General features: G+C 42.8%; 1 protein-coding gene across 1 annotated transcript; it reads right to left on the reverse strand.

The window, feature by feature from the left end:
- Nucleotides 1-810: 810 nt before the first annotated feature.
- LOC306994409 (cadherin-1-like) lies at nt 811-13,888 on the reverse strand. Its single transcript, XM_079604889.1, has 14 exons — nt 13,725-13,888; nt 13,310-13,424; nt 8,214-8,470; nt 7,708-7,848; nt 4,743-4,898; nt 4,269-4,413; nt 3,986-4,158; nt 3,775-3,903; nt 3,502-3,687; nt 3,173-3,417; nt 2,633-2,778; nt 2,338-2,562; nt 2,003-2,221; nt 811-1,380 (listed from the first exon to the last, which is right to left on the reverse strand). Exons 1-14 carry the CDS (start codon nt 13,764-13,766, stop codon nt 1,286-1,288), a joined length of 2,274 nt encoding a protein of 757 aa, XP_079461015.1. The 5' UTR covers nt 13,767-13,888; the 3' UTR covers nt 811-1,285.
- Nucleotides 13,889-19,526: the final 5,638 nt, after the last annotated feature.

Here is a 19,526-nt window from a genome sequence, read left to right on the forward strand (position 1 = left end):
TGTTCTGTCCGTGAGTCTATGTCTGCGAGTTCATTTAATAAAGCTGCTGCACTTGGATCCTGCTTCCTCCCTTGATTCTACCTCAGCGTTACAGAAGGATTACAAATTTATTAAATGTTTAATTTAGGAAACTGCAAAAGTGAAGAGATTAAATGTTTAGATTAGCTGCCAGTCTCAGTGTTTGAATAGTTATGCTGATTGGATCTAGGGCAGGTTCCAAAACCTGTAATACTTCATGTCTCATCACAATGTAAATCCCTGCCCCTAAATGTATATAAATTACAATGTAGTTCAGATCGTTGGATGACTACAGCAACGCACAAGCGAAGTCCTCAATAAAGAAAAACTTCTGCTTGAAAGATATCCCGACTCCTCCTGGTCTCTGCTTTGGTGAAGGAAAAAGTTCCCTACAGCTGCAATTGGCTGCAACCCAGCTGCCAGTGTACGGTGTTTTCCTTCTAGTCCATAATTGATTACTGTGATTCTCTACAGGACATTTGTAGTTACTGTGATTTTTACAGGACATTGCCACACACACACACACACACACACACACACACACACACACACACACACACACACACACACACACACACACACACACACACACACGTGTAATTACCAAATGAATTAAACTCTAACAAAGATTTATTATATTTGGTTATCCGTTTTGGAAATTGCAAATCAGTTCTATAAAATCTATATTTTCAGTATAGATGTACTAAACAAATCACTGATTAAACATTGATTAAATATTCAATCTGTTGGATTAATTGATAGTCAAGTATATTAAAATGAACAACAACATATGCAAATGAGAAAGTTTAATGTTCATAACATTATGATAGGCAAATACTTTGAAAGGTAAGTAAAGAGTTAAAAAGTTACAGTGAGATTTTGGATCTTGTAATTTGTCAACAGAAAATATTATGAAATGTTTGTGCATCTGTTGTGCGATTAGTAAAAATGTTATAATGTGAAAAACAAATTGTGAAAATAGTACAAAAACAATTTTAAAATGTATAAGAAACCATCTGGCTGTACATTATCCTTTAGATAATAATGATTACAGCAATGTTATGATGAGATAGATATAATAAATGTAAAATAATGGTCAGCAAGTGTAAAAAAAAGAAAAAAAAAAGAATGATTACATACGAATAAATTATTAATGAATTATAAAGATGTAAAAGACAAACACAACGTGACCGATAGAAAGAATGTATTGCTTGCTAGGCAAGAGGCGTTGTCACGGTGACTACATTGCACTGATTCTCCTTTGCAGTCACACACAGATGCTTGAACGGTGCTTTCCTGATCTCTGTTCTTTTTTGGTACTACTTTTCCTCCTCATGAACAAGAGCAGAAGAAGAGCGAGCACTGTGGTATAAGAAGCACAAATTTAACACAGCAAACCTAAAGGATTCAGCAGTAATAATGAACTAAGAAAGATTGAATAGGAACTCTAAAGAGGTCAAGGAAAATTAGATTGCTATTGATCTTACAGGAGTTCAATTCAAAGAGTGAATATGTTTGGAATAACTTGCTAGCAATGAAACTCCTTTTCTGCAGTATAAATGTACAGTGTTTCCCATACGTTGACTTCTCTGTGGTGGCACACCACAATATCAACACTGACCGCCACAAATAGAAACCAGTGTTTCCCATTTATTAACTAGACTGTGGCGGCCAGAAAATATATTTTAACTTCTCAATAACAAAAGGTATTTAATGTTATGTTTTGAGCCATTGCTGTCAAACCAACCAAAAATCAAAAAGCGTGATAAATTTCAGGTACAAGTCACAGACTTTTTCTTTGTTCAATCTGCACACTGAATATGGGTTGGAGATTTTGAAATCTCAAAGTGATCAGATTGATGCATTTCTCTTTAAATTGTACAACATTCTATCCTGTGGGAAACACTTTAACTTTATGTATGCATACACAACTTGGAAGACCAACTACATGCACACACATGAATGCATGGGAGAAATTACGTACACAGCAGAAGCATGATTCCTGCCAGGATTCCCAGAACTCCAGATAGTGGCATTGCTGCTACCGCTTTGTTAGCACACTGAACTGATTCTCCTTCGCAGTCACACACAGATGCTTGAATGGTGCTTTCCTGATCCAAGCCCTCCCGATCACTAGCTTTCAGGACAACATTGTAGTCACCCTGCTCCAATGCAAACTTAAGTGTCAGAAAGACACTGGTTGCTAAAATGGGAAGATTATTATAGTTAGACATGTATACCAAGACAGACAGATATTTCAATGTGTAATGAATGAAAGAATGAGATTAATTTCTCTTTAAAACATTAGTAATTGCTCACATGTGGCATTCATCTCGGTGGACCAATTTTTACTGGATTCTCCGATGGGAATAACGTTGAAGGGACCACCGAAACTAGGTCCATCTTTGTCCGTTATAGAGAGAAGCACTGGGCCTGAACCACGATTGCACAATTTTATATTCCTTTCATTGATGACAGGAGCGTTGTCATTTACATCCTCCAATTCAATTATCAGGGTTCCTGTGCCAGTAGCTGGAGCATCAGCTGCACACAAGCACAGACATCAGAAAAAGGCCAGCAGGAATTATTCTCTTAAAAAAGAAACACAAATTACCATCATAATCCAAGGCCAAAATGATAGCTCTGTATTTGCCATCTTTGACTAAGGGAGATTCTCTATCCATGAAGCTCTTGACTTTAATAACTCCAGTGTCTGGATTTACACTCAGCCAGCCGGCAGGATCACTGCCAATTTTATACCTGGAAGGAACCAAACATACAGGTTAAAACTAGAAATGTTCAGAAAGAACAACTTAAGTCTCGCCTGGTAGTTTAAAATATTTTGAAATTCAAAAAGATTTACAGGCATGCTATGATTTGAATTCTGCATTTGAAGATTTTACATTGGAAGGGATATAGGCCTTAATAGCTAGACAGTAAGCTAAGGTGGTTCCCAGGGGTTAATATTGTTAGTGAGGCTGTTTGAAAAAAAACAAAAAAACATTAAAAAGTATATCAATGGAAGACTATGTGATTTTTATTGTTCTACAAGATCTGAATCTCTAGAGAAATCAGTCAGAACTTTCAAATGATATCATGACATTGTGGTGGGGTGATTGTCTGAGAGTGGAAAATGAATTGCAACATTTCTTACGTTATCTTCTGTGCTTTTGCAGTGTCTGGATCAGTGGCTTTATAAGTAACCAATTCACTATCAACTGGTGAATCTTCACGTTTGTTAATAATCTTCTCCTTTGGATTAAACTCCGGAGACTCGTTCACATCTTCTACATTCACCGTGACTGTGGCAGTGGAAGTGGCCAAAGAACCGACAAATGGATCATCGTTCTCAACAATCACAGACAGAATGAATTGCTTGTTCTTCTCAAAGTCCAGGGGCTGAATGGAAAAGAAAGCATATTTTACTAAAGGAACATGATCACAACGAATTGCCTGTGGAAACACACGAGCAACACACAGTACCTTTACAGTGGTGATGATGCCCTCTAGCTGGCTGGGTCCAGTACTGACATTGAAAAACCCACTCTTGTCACCGGCAATAATCTTATATTTGGTTGACCAGGCAGGAGATCCAGGTTCATCTCCATCAGTAACTGTGAGTCTGGCCACTTCAGCTCCTACTTTATTCTCTGGGACAGATACAGTGTGCTAAAACAAAGAGAAGTATGGTGTAAATCAGTATTAATAAAGTTTAAATGCTTATTATAACAGCCTGAAAGTATTAATATACATTACCGAGGTTTGCTCAAACTGAGGAGCGTTATCATTGCTGTCAGTCACAGTAATAACAGCTGTGCCAGTGGTTGCATAACCTCTTCCATTCATGTCAGTAGCCGTAATTAACACAGTATATCTGGGAAATGTCTGAAAAGAAAGAAGTTTTCAGGTGAGTTTGTTTACATGAAATTATTCTTCACCAATGCGAGATCCATTCATCATTTCTCACCTCTTTGTCCAAGCCTAAAGCATTCACACGAATTCCTCCGGTAACAGAGTTGATCGTAAACAGGTTAGGTTTTGGCAATTCTGGATCTTGCTTGACGATTGAGTAACTGACAATACCATTGTTAGTCAGTGGATCATCTGCATCAGTGGCTGTGACTATCATAAACTCATGACCTTCAGTGAGAGAAGAATAAAGACGGATTCGATGGTAAAACTGAAGAGGCATTTGAAAAAGAAAAAACTGCTAAAAACCATTTAATTGAGAAACTGCATCATACACCTACCAATCTCAGAAGCTTCAGGAACATTTCCACTGAATGGATTTTGAGTAAAAACAGGCTTATTATCATTTTGGTCCAGCACATTTACAATAATTTCCATTGGACTATCCTTGATATCCACACCAACTCCAGTAGAATGAGCTATAAGCTAAAGAGAGGAGAAATATGGGCATGTTAAGAGGCAAATATTTGAGGTTGTTTGAAAACACAATTAAATTAAGAATGGTATATTTTAGTCCATTGTCTGTTAGCTTTGATATGTCAATATGCAAGTGTAGTTGAAGAAAACTGACTTAAGTTTTAGTAGATATACAAATAAAATAAAAAATATATATTTTAAACTCAGCAAACAAATGAAAAGGAAAATGTTTTATCTGATTAACTGGTGACAGGTTTCATAGAATTAAGAATGATCAGAAAATACAACTCTGAAATACACTAAGAAATAAAGTTAGAGAATATAAAAAATCAACTTACTCTGTATAAAGCTTTTTTCTCTCTGTCGAGTGGCCGAGTCACAAACAGATTCCCTGATAATCTTTCTATAGTAAAAGTCCCCCTAGGCTCCAGATCCGCTCCTTCACCGGTGATCGTGTATTGCATCTGAACTTCCTTAGAATAGTCCGACTTTATCTAAATACAGAAAGCAATAAGAGAACAATAACAAAATATAGCTGCAAGCAGCGATTACGGGCCCAAGCCGGTGGCACCGCCACCCTGGTGCCTTTAGTTACACTAAAGGCACCGGGCTGGCGCTGCCACCGGCTTGGGCCCTCCATCGCTGCTTGCAGCTATATTTATTTATATATATATATATATAAAAAACCCGCCACCCCGGTGCCTTTAGGGTTCCTGTGCACGACGGGCAACAACGTAACTCCGCTTTGACTGTCGAGAAGAAGTCTGCTTTAGAGCTTGCATCAGTGTGGGTTCTGCAAAAGTGCGCATCGAGGGCACATATCAACCACAAAGTATGCGTGAGAACCCTTCTGAAACCTAAAATGAAAAATTAGACACCCTACAGTCTCATGGACTTAACGGACACATGAAATCAGCAGCCATTGTAAGTACACAACACCGAAAATTCCTATGAAAGTGGGGTATATATATTCATTGAAATTACTGTACTTTAAAACAATTGTTTAAAAAAAAAAAACACATATACATAGTATAAAACACTAGATGGCACAATATACATATTTTTAATAGAGTCTTTCTGCCCCCCTCCCCACACACACAGACAGGGGGGGCTGTCTGTGTGTGTGCCCTGCCTCCCCTCCCCACACAGACACACACAATGGGGGGGGGGGGGGCTGTCTGTGTGTGTGCCCTCCCCTCTCCACACACACACACACACTCACTCACACACACAGAATGGCAGGGGGAACTCTGGCAGAGAGAGGCAGAGAGAGACAAAACCACATTCAAACCAAAATATCTGACTTCCTGTTGGTCGGAGCTAATGACTGTAAATTAGAAAGTTGTCCGGCTCGATGTGCACAATATACATACCAAGTTTTGTTACTGTAGGTAAAACTAACCCCCCACTTTTGTCAAAAGCATCTTGAAAGTAACACACTTCTTGCTGCCAGTTGGTGGCGCTATAACTTTGACTCACATTGGTTACATACATGTGATGGGCCTCTTACAGCGAGCACAATGCTGAAGTTTCATCAAGATCAATTAATGCATGAAGACGTTATAACACATTGTGTTTCTCTTTTCTCGCCATAAATTTGTTTCCTCGCCACGGCCAAACCGTTCGAGATATCAAAAAGCCATCCGCAATTTAGCATCCTCCATGTCTTGATTTCATGCTGACCGAGTTTGGTGAAGATCAAATTAAATTTCTTGGAGGAGTATATCAAATTCCAGGGGCGTGCGTTTTCATACAACCCATAATAGCCGACTTCCTGTTGGGCTGGCGTAAAACTTAGAGCACGAAAGTTGTTCGGCCCGATGAGATCTATATGTGTACCGAGTTTCATACTAATTCATGCAATATTCAGTTTGATATATGGACCAAGTTTTCGGACCCCGTTAAAGGCCCGGGTACCAGCTTCAGCCCGGCCCTGATGGCCGCAGGTTCTGACCTGTGTGCAAAGTTTCAAGAGTTTTCGAGCACGTTAAGGGCCCCAAAAGTGCCCGAGAAGTCCCACACAGCAGAGAAAGGGTTAAAATAAAGCCCCCCCTCCTCTCTCACACACACAGACACTGAGAGAGACTGGCAAAATTCCCATCAAATCACATTCAAACAAAAATATCTGACTTCCTGTTGGTCGGAGCTAATGACTGTCAATTAGAAAGTTGTCCGTCTCGGGGAGATAAATATAAATACCGATTTTTGTTACTGTAGGTAAAACTAATACCCCATTTTTGACTAAAGGTGGCGCTACTGAGCCCCTTACCACGCCCGTTTCTGAAACTTTGCACAAGTGTACTAGGCAATAAATGTAAAGTGTCTGTAGAGTTTCATGCAATTTCAAGCATGTTAAGAGTCTCAAAAACTTTAAAAAAGAATATTAAAGTTTGATGCGTTGCCATGGCAACAGTATTTAAGATATCAATAATCCTTTCACAGGTCTACATCTGTCGTGTGTTTACATTATACAGATGAAGTTTGAAGCAAATCGGGTAAAAATAAGAGGGTGATTTTAAAGCATTTTGAAAGTGACACACTTCCTGCTGCCAGTTGGTGGCGCTATAACTTTGACTCACAATAGTCACATCCATGTGATCTGCCTCTTACAGCGAACACACTGCTGAAGTTTCATCCAGATCAATTAATGTATGAGGATGTTATAACACACTTCCTGTTTCCAATATTCGCCATAAATTCGTTTCCTCGCCACGGCCAAACCGTTCGAGATATCAAAAATCCCCTGGCAATTTTTCATCCTCCATGTCTTGACTTCATGCACACCGAGTTTCGTGGTGATTGGTTGAATTTTCTAGGAGGAGTATTTTAAATTCCATTGCATGTGTTTTTTAAACTACGCCAAATAGCCGACTTCCTGTTGGGCTGGGGTAAAAAGTCAGAGCACGAAGGATATATGAACCGATTAGATCTATAAGTGTACCGAGTTTCATATTATTACACGCAAGCGTGTTTGATTTATGGACCAGGTTTTCGGACCGCGTTCCAGGGGGCGCTGTCGAGCCCCCCTGCCACGCCCGGGTACCAGCTTCAGTCCGGCTCTAATGGCCGCGGGTTCTGACATTTGTGCAAAGTTTCAAGAGTTTTTGAGCACGTTAAGGCCCCCAAAAGTGCCCGAATAGTCGTAAGAAAAATAATAATAATAATAATAATAATAATAATAATCCGAAGGAAAACAATAGGGCCTTCGCCTTTTCAAGGCTTGGGCCCTAATGATGTCAATAACAGACAAACCTCTTTCTCGTTCATCTAATTTTGAACATTCCCTTCATGATTTTCACTCACCCGGACCAGTTTCTCTGGGAAAGGACCTCTGCTATCCTCAATTACATTGACTGGAGGAATAACCCAACCTCTCTTTGCTCTCTTCAGACCCGAAGACGTCTTTGGAAACATCAGAACCAGATCGTCAGAGGGAGATTCAATCTGAAAAAGTTAGTAAAAGAAACTGAGCAACAAAACATTTTTGTTTACAGTTAAATAATGGATCATTTTTGCATCTCAATTTTTACTACAGCTACTGACTGTATTATTCAAATCAGTAACAGTATTAATATATGGGGAGGGTACAATTGTTGGGTCCCTTATAAACCAATTTAGGGTGATTTGAGACCTCTTCACTTTAATTAATCTGTAATCTAACACAGGCCTCCAATAATTAGTCCAAAACATGTAGAGAAATTGAATTGTCCATTTACAGTAACATAAACCACACATAAAAACTGAAGTGTCCAATAGAGGTCAGGCTTGTACTGTACTGACAGCAGTTTCTGGAAGGAACTTGTTTGTACCTGCGGAGAGGAGATGTTCATGACCGTGTCCATGTGATGGTCCTCATGATGATGATGATGATGGACATGCTCGACTCTGACAGATACCGTGTGCTTCTTTCCACTGGAGTCCCAAGCGTCCACAGAAAACACCTTGTGGCCTTCATGAAGAGTCATTTGTCTCTTCAGAGTTACAGTCCCATCCGTGTTCACGTCAAACTCTTCGTCAGCGGACTGGAAGATCGTTCTTGTTCTTCCATCGCATGAATTAAAAATTACTGTCAGAAAAAGAGATTTAACTGGTATAATAAATAAAACATTTTATCACGTGTAAACCTGGTTCCCTGAGTTTTAAGGTTACATGTTAATCTTTTCATGTATTATTTACTTATAATTATTTAAAAAGGTCTTAATCGATTTGACACATTTCTGTGTACAGAGTGGAAGGCAATGGATGGCGAGGGACGAGAGAAGGATAGGGTACAGACGGGCTTCAAATTAAATCAGAGCCACCCTAATTGACCATGTCATAAATTATCATTTATAATAAGGTCTTTACTTGAGAGAAGCTGGAGAGAGAGCCCATCCCAATAAAAGGCACAGTCAATGTCCCTGGACAACAACTGCTGCAATCCACTGATGTTGTGGCACACAACTCTGTCTTGGGGACGCTCAACACAGAAAGCTTCCCATGAAATCCACTTTGCTCAGGGTGATCAGGAGCAAATTGAGCGAAATATTTTAGTTGTTTGGGACAGTTTCCATTTTCACCATTCAGCACAGGTGCAAGACTGGTTTGAGCATCACCCACATTTCAGAACGGTGTTCCTTCCAGCATGTTCTCCTCATGGAGATGAAGGTACAGTGCATCTGGAAAGTATTCACAGCGCTTCACTTTTCCACATTTTGTTATGTTACAGCCTTATTCCAAAATGTATTAAATTCATTATTTTCCTCAAAATTCTACAAACAATACCCTATAATGACATCATCAAAGAAGTTTGTTTGACATCTGTGCAAATTTATAAGAAAAATAAAATAAATAAAAAATCACATGTACACAAGTATTCACAGCCTTTGCTCGATACTTTGTTGATGCACCTTTGGCACCAATTACAGCCTCAAGTCTTTTTGAGTATGATGTTACAAGCTTGGCACACCTATGTTCGGCCAGTTTCTCCCATTCTTCTTTGCAGAACCTCTTAAAGGTTTAGTTCACCCAAAAATGTAAATTCTTAGTAGAGGGGGATCTTACATTCAAAATGGTCTTTGTGATCTCCAACACATTTCATCAGACAGACCCCGAGCCCGAGAGAGTATATCAGCTCTGATTGGAATCTCCCAACGAAGGTCTTCCCAGATCTGAGAACCCTATCTGAACCAAAAAAGAGCCACCAGCAGAAGATGCTCTCTATTCTCCAGGACTTTCAAAAGAACTGACAGAAAGATTGGCCATTGGCCATGCATGAGCCACAGTATCTATACCTAGAGGCAATGGAGGAGCAGAGGGAACAAGGGGGACACTGGGATGTCTTGCTCAAAGCGATTAGATCCACTTCTGCCCTGCTGATCCTCTGCCAAACATCTTAGCCCTTACCTTGATGCGCACGTGAGCGCCATCAGTGTTTATCACAGGTTCACGTTTAAAGTCTGTGTAGAGAGAACGGTGTCGTCTTAGCGGCCCCTAATTTAAAAACAAAATATTCTTTTGACGGAAGTGAATCAATCAAAACTAACGTTAGCTGGAAAATAACATTATTCAAGAACCGCTATAAAGCCAAAACAATCTGTTACCTTAAATTATACGTTAATCTCTGTAAAGCAGCTTTGAAACAATCTACGTTGTTAAAAGCGCTATATAAACGAAGATGACTTGACTTGTGTAACGTACGGAAGGAGGCGGTCGGATCCATGTGCAGCACTTTATTTAAATTTACACACAAGAAGACAAACTCAAGCAGACAGTTCAACAAAGGGCAATCCGGTAACTCGTGGTCAAAACAGGCTTAGGTCGAGGCAGGCAGCACAGGTTCATAAACGGTCCAGATAACAGGCAAGGGTCAAGAGTCCAGGGAAACACAGAATACTAAAACAAGGAATAACGCTCAGAGATGTACGCTTATAGTGTAACAAGACTTCGCACAGGACACAGGGAAAACTCAGGTTTAAATAAGGAACTCAATAACAGGTAATCAAACACAACTGAACATAATTAAACAATAATGAGTCCATGGTGGAAAATAACACAGGAAGAGAGTGCCCTCCAGTGGCTCATGCGGGCACTCCAGCCGCTGATTGTCACATAACCCCCCCTCTAAGGAGCGGCTTCCAGACGCTCTTAAGAGCTCCGGGGGGAGGTCAACGGGGGATGGGATGGAGGGCCAGGCCCGTGCAGGGGAACGGGACCAGGACACAGCCAAGGCGGGCCTGGACCATGGAGCGTGGGCGACCAGGGCGGAGAACATTCAGAAGGGAGCCAGGGTGGAGCACACTTGACACAGGACCAGGGCAGAGCACACTTAACAGGGGACCAGGGCAGAGCACACTTAACAGGGGACCAGGGCGTGGGGAGCACAGGGCTGGACAGGACCAGTGACATGCACTCAGGCGAAGGTGGACGTGCAAAGGTCCATGTAGGCGTCGCCTCCATGGCCCTCACAGGGTACCTACGGCCCCCCCCCCAAAAATACTTGGGGAAATCTACGGCTAAAGCCTCCAGGCTGGAAACCACCACAGGAAGAGGCGCAGGTAACACGAGGCGAAGAGGCGGAGCCGGCAAGGCGAGGCGCAGAGGCGGGGCCGGCAGGGCGAGGCGCAGAGGCGGGGCCGGCAGGGCGAGGCGCAGAGGCGGGGCCGGCAGGGCGAGGCGCAGAGGCGGGGCCCGCAGGGCGAGGCGCAGAGGCGGGGCCGGCAGGGCGAGGCGCAGAGGCGGGGCCGGCAGGGCGAGGCGCAGAGGCGGGGCCGGCAGGGCGAGGCGCAGAGGCGGGGCCGGCAGGGCGAGGAGTCTGGGAACGCCCTCCGGAGCCTGGCGAGCCCAACGAGTCCTCCTTCTCCTTCTGCGACGGCGCTTCACTGGGCTTGATTCATTACAGGACGCACATGACTCAGTTGACTCACAGGACGCACTTGACTCAGTTGACTCACAGGACGCACTTGACTCAGTTGACTCACAGGACGCACTTGACTCAGTTGACTCACAGGACGCACTTGACTCACAGGACGCACTTGACTCAGTTGACTCACAGGACGCACTTGACTCAGTTGACTCACAGGACGCACTTGACTCAGTTGACTCACAGGACGCACTTGACTCAGTTGACTCACAGGACGCACTTGACTCAGTTGACTCACAGGACGCACTTGACTCTTTCAAGTCGGCTGGCACGCGCTCAAACTCCGGTTTGGCTGGCGAAACCTCCGCTGTCTCTGAATTAGCAGACTCAACAGGACCAGTGTGGAATCCGGGCTCGCGGGATCCAACACGATGAGTGGGTTTGGCAGAAACGGTATATTTGAAAGCCCCTCTGACGGTTATCAAGGGAGGATCAAACAGTTTAGCGATATGAGTCTTCAGTGGCGTGCGGAATGAGAGAGAGAAATCCGCCGCATACGAACCTCCCCGGCGCAGGGACAAGAGCAGTTCCTCGGGATCCTCCTCTCCTGCGGGGAGTTCAAAAGCCTCTCTGAATCGGGCGACAAAAACGGCATAAGAGGGGAACGAAATTCGACCTGGTTCCCAGAACGCGCCTGCCCACTCCAGAGCCTTTCCAGTGAGCAGTGAGCAGATGAAGGAAACACGGTCGTAATCCGAGGTGTAAACCTGAGGCTGATGATTAATATACAAGCTGCACTGCTGAAGAAATCCTTCACACGCCCCAGGTGAGCCATTAAACTTTTCAGGAAGGGACATACAAGGATAGCTAGATGCAGTACTCACACTGGGTTGCGATGGAACAGGTGCAGCGGGAGCTTGGGCTTGATTAGCGGCTGTGCTTGAGCTCTGCGGAGACAAGGATTGCGTTGAGCTTGCTAGTTCCTCGAGGAGAGATGTTAGTCTCGTCAGCTGTAATCGATGAGAGGCTAGCATGGAAGCTTGGGTCTTGATCACGGTGGATGGATGCTGAAAGACTGCTGGATCCTCGTTTGGCGAAGTCTTCTGTAACGTACGGAAGGAGGCGGTCGGATCCATGTGCAGCACTTTATTTAAATTTACACACAAGAAGACAAACTCAAGCAGACAGTTCAACAAAGGGCAATCCGGTAACTCGTGGTCAAAACAGGCTTAGGTCGAGGCAGGCAGCACAGGTTCATAAACGGTCCAGATAACAGGCAAGGGTCAAGAGTCCAGGGAAACACAGAATACTAAAACAAGGAATAACGCTCAGAGATGTACGCTTATAGTGTAACAAGACTTCGCACAGGACACAGGGAAAACTCAGGTTTAAATAAGGAACTCAATAACAGGTAATCAAACACAACTGAACATAATTAAACAATAATGAGTCCATGGTGGAAAATAACACAGGAAGAGAGTGCCCTCCAGTGGCTCATGCGGGCACTCCAGCCGCTGATTGTCACAACTTGACTTGAGAGAAGATTTTTACATCACGCGGACCCTCCTGCACTTGCACATGTGGAAAGTATAACACAGCCTTTAGTTATCAGCCTCAGGTCTATGCATTTAAGAGGGGGCAAATGCTTAATCGAGTGAGGGCGGTGACCCCAGCACTTCTTGGGGGAGTCAGGACTACTTCTCTGCTTATCTGCTTCCCTCATGGGTGCTGCTGAGCGCTGAAGATCGGCTCACAAGCATTACAGATTCTCCAGCCCAATTACACTTGTTTCATGTGTGTGCTCACAGAGACACCATGAAAAACACCATTTTCATTTTTTATGAAAAAACTGTGAGAAAATGAGAACACTATGAGAACACTATGAAAACACTATCTATGTCGCTGGAAATTCTAACAAAATATGGGCAGATAAATTGCTTCCAGAATAAGAAGCATTTGAGGAGCAATGGCCGGCCCTGTTGAGGCACGGGTGATGTAGTCTACTAAAAATGTTTGACTATTTTCAGTTGCTTCAGTGTTTTGTATAAAGAGAACACCGCTTACCTCTTCCTAGTTTTTTTCCTTGGTGAAGGTAATCTCTGTGCACTTTAAAAAGCAGCAACTCCGACTCAAAGCCTGGAGAACATGAAGACTCCTCCGCAAATCCACACAAAAAGACCTAATTCGAAGCATATTAAATCTCTTTATAATAGCACATTTACACTTACAACTGAAGGTATTTCCAGCACAACAGCAGTCCATGATGTGAGCTAAACTGCGGATCATTTATCATTGCTTTGGCTCAAAATGCATTCAACTACTAGCTCTCAACTTCATTAAACCTCTTAAAAAACACAAATTTATAATGTCAAATAGAATCAGATTCACAAAAAATAAATATATTCTCTGAACATGATGAACAAAATCAAATACTAAAGAGATCTAAAGTTTTTGAAAAGTGCCCTGTATAAAATCCTACCTTACAGAGGAAAATAATAATTCCCAATCGCACAATCTTCATTGTCACAGTTTGAAACAAAATGTCTTAAAAAGGTCCTTTAGGTAATTCTTTCCCTGTTGGTTTTTAAGATTGTGCAGCTGTTTAATTGCTTGAGTTGTGCAAATCCTGCACATTTGTTCTCTTTTTAGGTGGGGGGTGGAGGTGGTGGAGGTGGAGGGGGAGGCGGGGGAGGGGAGGCGGGGTCGCCTAAAGGAGTGGCATGTAGTGATGTAAAAACAGTAAAAATAAATTAAACTGCTTTTTTCAGTGAATGAAGGCTACAGTATATCAGTATTTCTCAATTTAGTACAGTATTTGTATGACTTGACAGGATCGGGTCTATGATATTGAAAGCTGTATCTGTTAGAGTTTTAAATAACCTCGAGGGCAGTTTCTGGGCTTTTTCAGACGTCTGGTAAAACAAGTGTTTGGGAACACAAACAAATATCTCCACAGAGTGCAACAATTGAAGTCCTGAAACAGTTTAAAAGTTGGAGAAGTACAACTTTTACACAATTACACATTATTTACCATTTTTTGCCTAGACAAAACATTCTGGTCAAAACAGCAGGTTATTTTTATTTCATTTTTAATTGCTAATAATCTTTCAATACTGAAGTCACTTCGTACAAAATTCTACAGTCTGCATTACCGTCATGATATGAATCTGAACCCAAACTGTTATTCTCATCTTTTTTTTTTTCAATTGCTAACACACATCGGTCAAAACTGAAGCCACAGTCAAAACCCTTCACACAGTCCGCCAAACAGAAGACTGTCACTAAACAGTGAATTATTTTCCATTTCATTTAATGACTGCATCTTCCAAAAACCATAAACGATTTAATCATTCATACTCCATCTTCTACTACAGTTTGCAGTTAATTCGGCTCGGTACTATTTTTTTCAAGTAAAGTGTAAAACTGATTACTGTCAGGTTGTGGGTAAGGGATGAGCAGAGGACTCAATCACAGAAGAAAAAAGGGCTTTTATTAATGAAAAATAATAAGAACTTGGTAACACTATAATAACTGCACGCTATTAATCATTAATTAAGCATTAGTAAACAGTTAATTCATCATTTATAAAGCATTAATAGACATTAATAAGCAGTTAATAAATACAGCTATGAATGCGTTATACTTTATTTAAAAGCATATCTATAATGTGTTTAATAATTGTATTTTCATACTTTATTAATGATCAATTTATCATTTCTAAATGAAGTATCACATTATTTACACACCAGTTATTTAGGAGTTGTCAGTGGTTCATAGGATCACTTAGAAAGTGTAAGTAAATGATTAATAAACTATTTAAATTTACATTCATTAATATTATTATTCAGAAATATGGTAATAGTTACTTAGTGTGTTAATACATGCTTTATTAACACATATTTCTACTGTAATTCATGGTTAATTCAGGTAGTTATAAAGCATTTAGTAGTGGTCAGCTCACAAAAATAGAGGACAGGTGGAGCACAGATGGAGTATAGGTGGAGGACAGGTGGATCACAGGTGGAGCACAGGTGGAGGACAGGTGGAGTATAGGTGGAGCACAGGTGGAGGGCAGGTGGATGACAGTTGGAGGACAGGTGGAGGGCAGGTGGAGGACAGGTGGATCACAGGTGGAGCACAGATGGAGGACAGGTGGAGTATAGGTGGAGCACAGGTGGAGGGCAGGTGGATGACAGTTGGAGGACAGGTGGATCACAGGTGGAGGACAGGTGAAGGATAGGTGGAGGACAGGTGGAGGACAGGTGAGCGTATGATCTGAACTCGAAACGAAGAAGCGAAAGCTCATCCTGTGCGCTCACGGCACAATACAAACTCACGGAGCATGAATGTCCGAATCCCGACAGAGAACCGAAACCAAACTAGAACGACGTGCCGGGATCCAAGACAAAACAGGAGTGTTTTCATTTCTTGGTTTTCTCACACAAAACCAAGAAATAAACTAGTCAGAAGAGACAGAACCCTGATGTAACAAGGTTAGATGTTATGGGAAGAAGGAGGCGGGAACCGGCGAACGTTCAAACATTTTAATTAATAAATAAACAAATACAAAATGAAAGTATAAGCCAGCAGTCCCTCGCGGACGACTGCTGGCTACAGAAATAAAACACAACACCAACACAGGCCTGTCCTCTCTCGATCTTCACTGTTGTCGCTCCTCCTTTTATGCCTCCGCTCCTCCGTGAGAGATACGAGACCGGTGCGTCGCGCAGGTGTCGCTCATCATTAATCACGCCACCGGTCTCGCGCCGCTCTCACGTCCCTCGACCTCGTCCTGCTCGCCACATACCCCCATCGCCCCTCGCAGGCCGGGGGGTACCCACGAGACTGCGCTCAACTCCCCCCCTCCCCCTCCCTCCGGGGGAACCGATCACGGTGGCCGCGGGACGTGGGGTATGGATAGACGAGGCGAGAGAAAGGAGACGGAAGCATGGAGCGACAGTGACGAGAGAGGGGAGAGAGGAAAAAAAAAATATTGGTCCGGTTCCCACAACGCGCTGTCATCTGGACCTCCACCAGCTGGGCGATCTTCTCCGCGGTGCCTGGCAGTGACGCTGGATAGCCCTCAGTGAACGGCTCGACACTCCGGCTGCCTGGTGGACGGCGACGACTCCTCCGGGTTCGGGCAGACGGCCGGAGTCCCCCGTTCCCTGCTCCTCCCTGTCATGGCGGATGGCAGCAGGCTCCGGCCCACGGCGAACGGCGGCGACTCCTCCACTCCCTCACGGACGGCAGCCGCCCCTCCAGCACCCAGGCGGCCGGCCGCGAGCTCGACCGTCTCCCGGGCAACTCCAGCGCGCCGCCTCGAGCGTCCATGGTGACGGAAACTGCCCACCATGCTCTATGGCACCGCGGATTCCACAGCGGCGAGGGCTCTTTGACAGCACGTTCCTCCTCCTTCCCGGGTTTCGGCACCAGTGTAATAAAGTCCCTTGTTTGTGAGTGTGAGAAGGAAGCAGACCGGGGTCGGCTGACTGAGGATCGTGGGTATTTATTAAATAAACTCAAATCACAATCGCGCCACATGCACGTCAAACTCAAAACTCAATACTCAATACTCATTGCACTATTCAAATTACTCGGCAGCATTAGTCTTTCTTAACCAGAGTTCTCTTTCCACGGTCCCACGAGTTCTCAGTCCTCTCTCCCTGTTGCATGTTCCAGTCTGGCTTAAATATGGTCTCCCCAAGCCAATTACTGTAACGAGACACAGGTGTAAGTCATTTTGGACTTAACCCACTTACCACCGCTCGTCTCTCCACTCTCTCTCCCGTCGCAGACCTCGCTAGACCACGCCTCCCCCGCCACACCTGACAATTACACTTGTAACACTGCTAGTCACTTGTACTCAATCCTGCTCCGTGCTCCATGCAAATGTCTCACACACACAAACACACAGACTTTATGTCATTATGTAGGCATACTAGTTTTATACCAATCTAATTAAATTTTCTAACCCAAACCTATATCCTACCCTCCACAGATTTTTTTTACAATTATTTTTACTTTTTTAAATACATTTACAATAAAAAAATGTGTATGTTTATTCAGCATTTTGGATTATATAGATATGGACATGTCTCATAATGTAGGGGATGTGGCCTAAACCTAAATTTACACCACACATATTTCTTGTATTTTAAGTGTTTTGTATTTTATTTTGATACATTTGATGAGCAAGTAGTTGTAATTTTTTAACAAGACATGAAGTAGTGTGTGTATATGTATATACACTAATTTCAACTTTTTATGACATTGACAAAAAATGACATCAAGATTGTGTATACTGAATTAAAGTTCAACTTTTGAAAAACAATAAAAATACATGCAATGCACATTACAATGCAAGGTGTTTCAAATTACCCTTGTTGGTGAATTAAAGATGTTACAGAAATTCATCTACAGTTGGATCTACATTGGAAAATATACATTACCTAACTCACATTCTAAGAGATATGCAATTCATTGATTATAAATGTGTCGATCCGGTGTGTTAGAAAATATTTTATGAAGATATAACATAGTCATGGGGTTTAATGCTAGAAGAGATGTTCTTAGTGTGAAATGTTTGAAAAGTACATCTAGATGATCTGTTGAGATATTAGTAGCCTTTAAAGAGTAAAAACAAATTCCACTTGCCTATGGAAACATTACCAAAGGAAACAGTAGACAGGAAGAGACTGGTTAATCACCATGTCAGACGATCGACCACAGTTATGTTTTCACATGCACTGACTGTGGTGTTATCTAAAATAGATCAGCATGAGGAAAATAAATTCAAATAGTGGTGCAGCAGTCACAGTATACCATTGACCATAAAATTAAAATCACCATTCAGTTAGCAGAAAATGTATATAGAATTTCTATCCATGCAATAATAATAAATACAAATTGTTTTACAAACATATCTCAGGCATCAAAGCAGGATTTCCAGGTATGAAACAGTTAAAAGGGAAGGTAACGAAGAGTGCGCTCTGAGGACATAAGCACCGCATTTTTGAAGACTTACAAGTATTTTAGCAAGAAGATCAATGACGAGTGAATTTCAATGGTGCGTAAGTACACAAAGGCATGTACAACAGCTTCTGCACACTTAACGCTGAGAGAGGTGAATAATTTCTGCCTTAACCAATTAAAATGTGTGAGAGATGTCAAAGTTCACTACTTACTGTAAAAATGACAAAAGTTTTCAGGCATCATTCTGGGTTTTTCAGATCAGCACGCAGAGCCCTCTTCCAATCCAGCGGAGAGCATGTTGTTTGCGGCGTCTAGCTCAGGAGACGTAGTTGGAGAAGGCAAAGAGAGAATCAGTTGAGCCCTATCCTTCTGTCAGCCCCAATTACAGGAAATTATTGGATATAATGGCCCATGCCATGGCCAAGCTAAACTTAACCTGGTCACGTGAGAAACATACTCGACAAGTCATTTCTGGTGCGTCATGATCGTCCCATGAGCCTTCTGTTTCTTTGTGATCTTGTCCCAAAAAAAAAAGTCCTGGAAGAAGCAATATTCAGCCTGCATCTTTCCTTTCCCACATTCGAGTTACACGAATGTGGAGGGATTGTGCGAGCAGGGATTTGCTGGCTAACTATCTCTCTCAGAGTGAGGCACACACTTTGAAGGCTCCAGTTTTGCCATCCAAGCCGTTAAAGACAACCTCGCAGATAATTGTAAAGGCGTATGTGGCAGCTGGTCAGGCTGCTGGTGCCTTGCGCTCAATGGCTGTTTTGCAGGTATATCAGGCTGACCTGCTGAGAGATTTAGGTCAGGGGTAGGGATTTTCTCCTCAAGCGGTCGCTATATTGTGCCACACCATTTACCTGGTTCTCCGTGACACCAAACAGACGGCCGCCACTATCAGTCGTTCGATGGCAGCTATGGTGGATATGGAGAGGCATCTGTGGTTGAACCTCTTGGACATCAAAGATAGGGAGAAAAGCTTCCTTCTTTATGCTCCTATTTTGCCCTATGGACTCCTCTGTATGTCCGTTGAGACCTTTGAGACCTCTGTCGTGGTGTCGTGGGAAGGTTTGGAGATGTGAAGGTGCAGTTGGCGGCGTTCAAGAGATACACACTGGTCCATTCCAATTCCTCCTCCAACCTACAATCATCCTGACCCGTCAAAAGATAACTGGAGACAGGGTCAGAAGGGAAGTGTGGCTACTAATGCACCCTACCCCCTCATGCACACACATACTCACACACCCATAAATGGACGTCGAAATCAAAAGTGCGTGACACGCAGTATCGCAGTGACACGCAG

This window comes from Phoxinus phoxinus (assembly GCF_949152265.1).
Source record: "Phoxinus phoxinus genome assembly, chromosome: 2".
NCBI classification, from domain to species: Eukaryota; Metazoa; Chordata; class Actinopteri; order Cypriniformes; family Leuciscidae; genus Phoxinus; species Phoxinus phoxinus.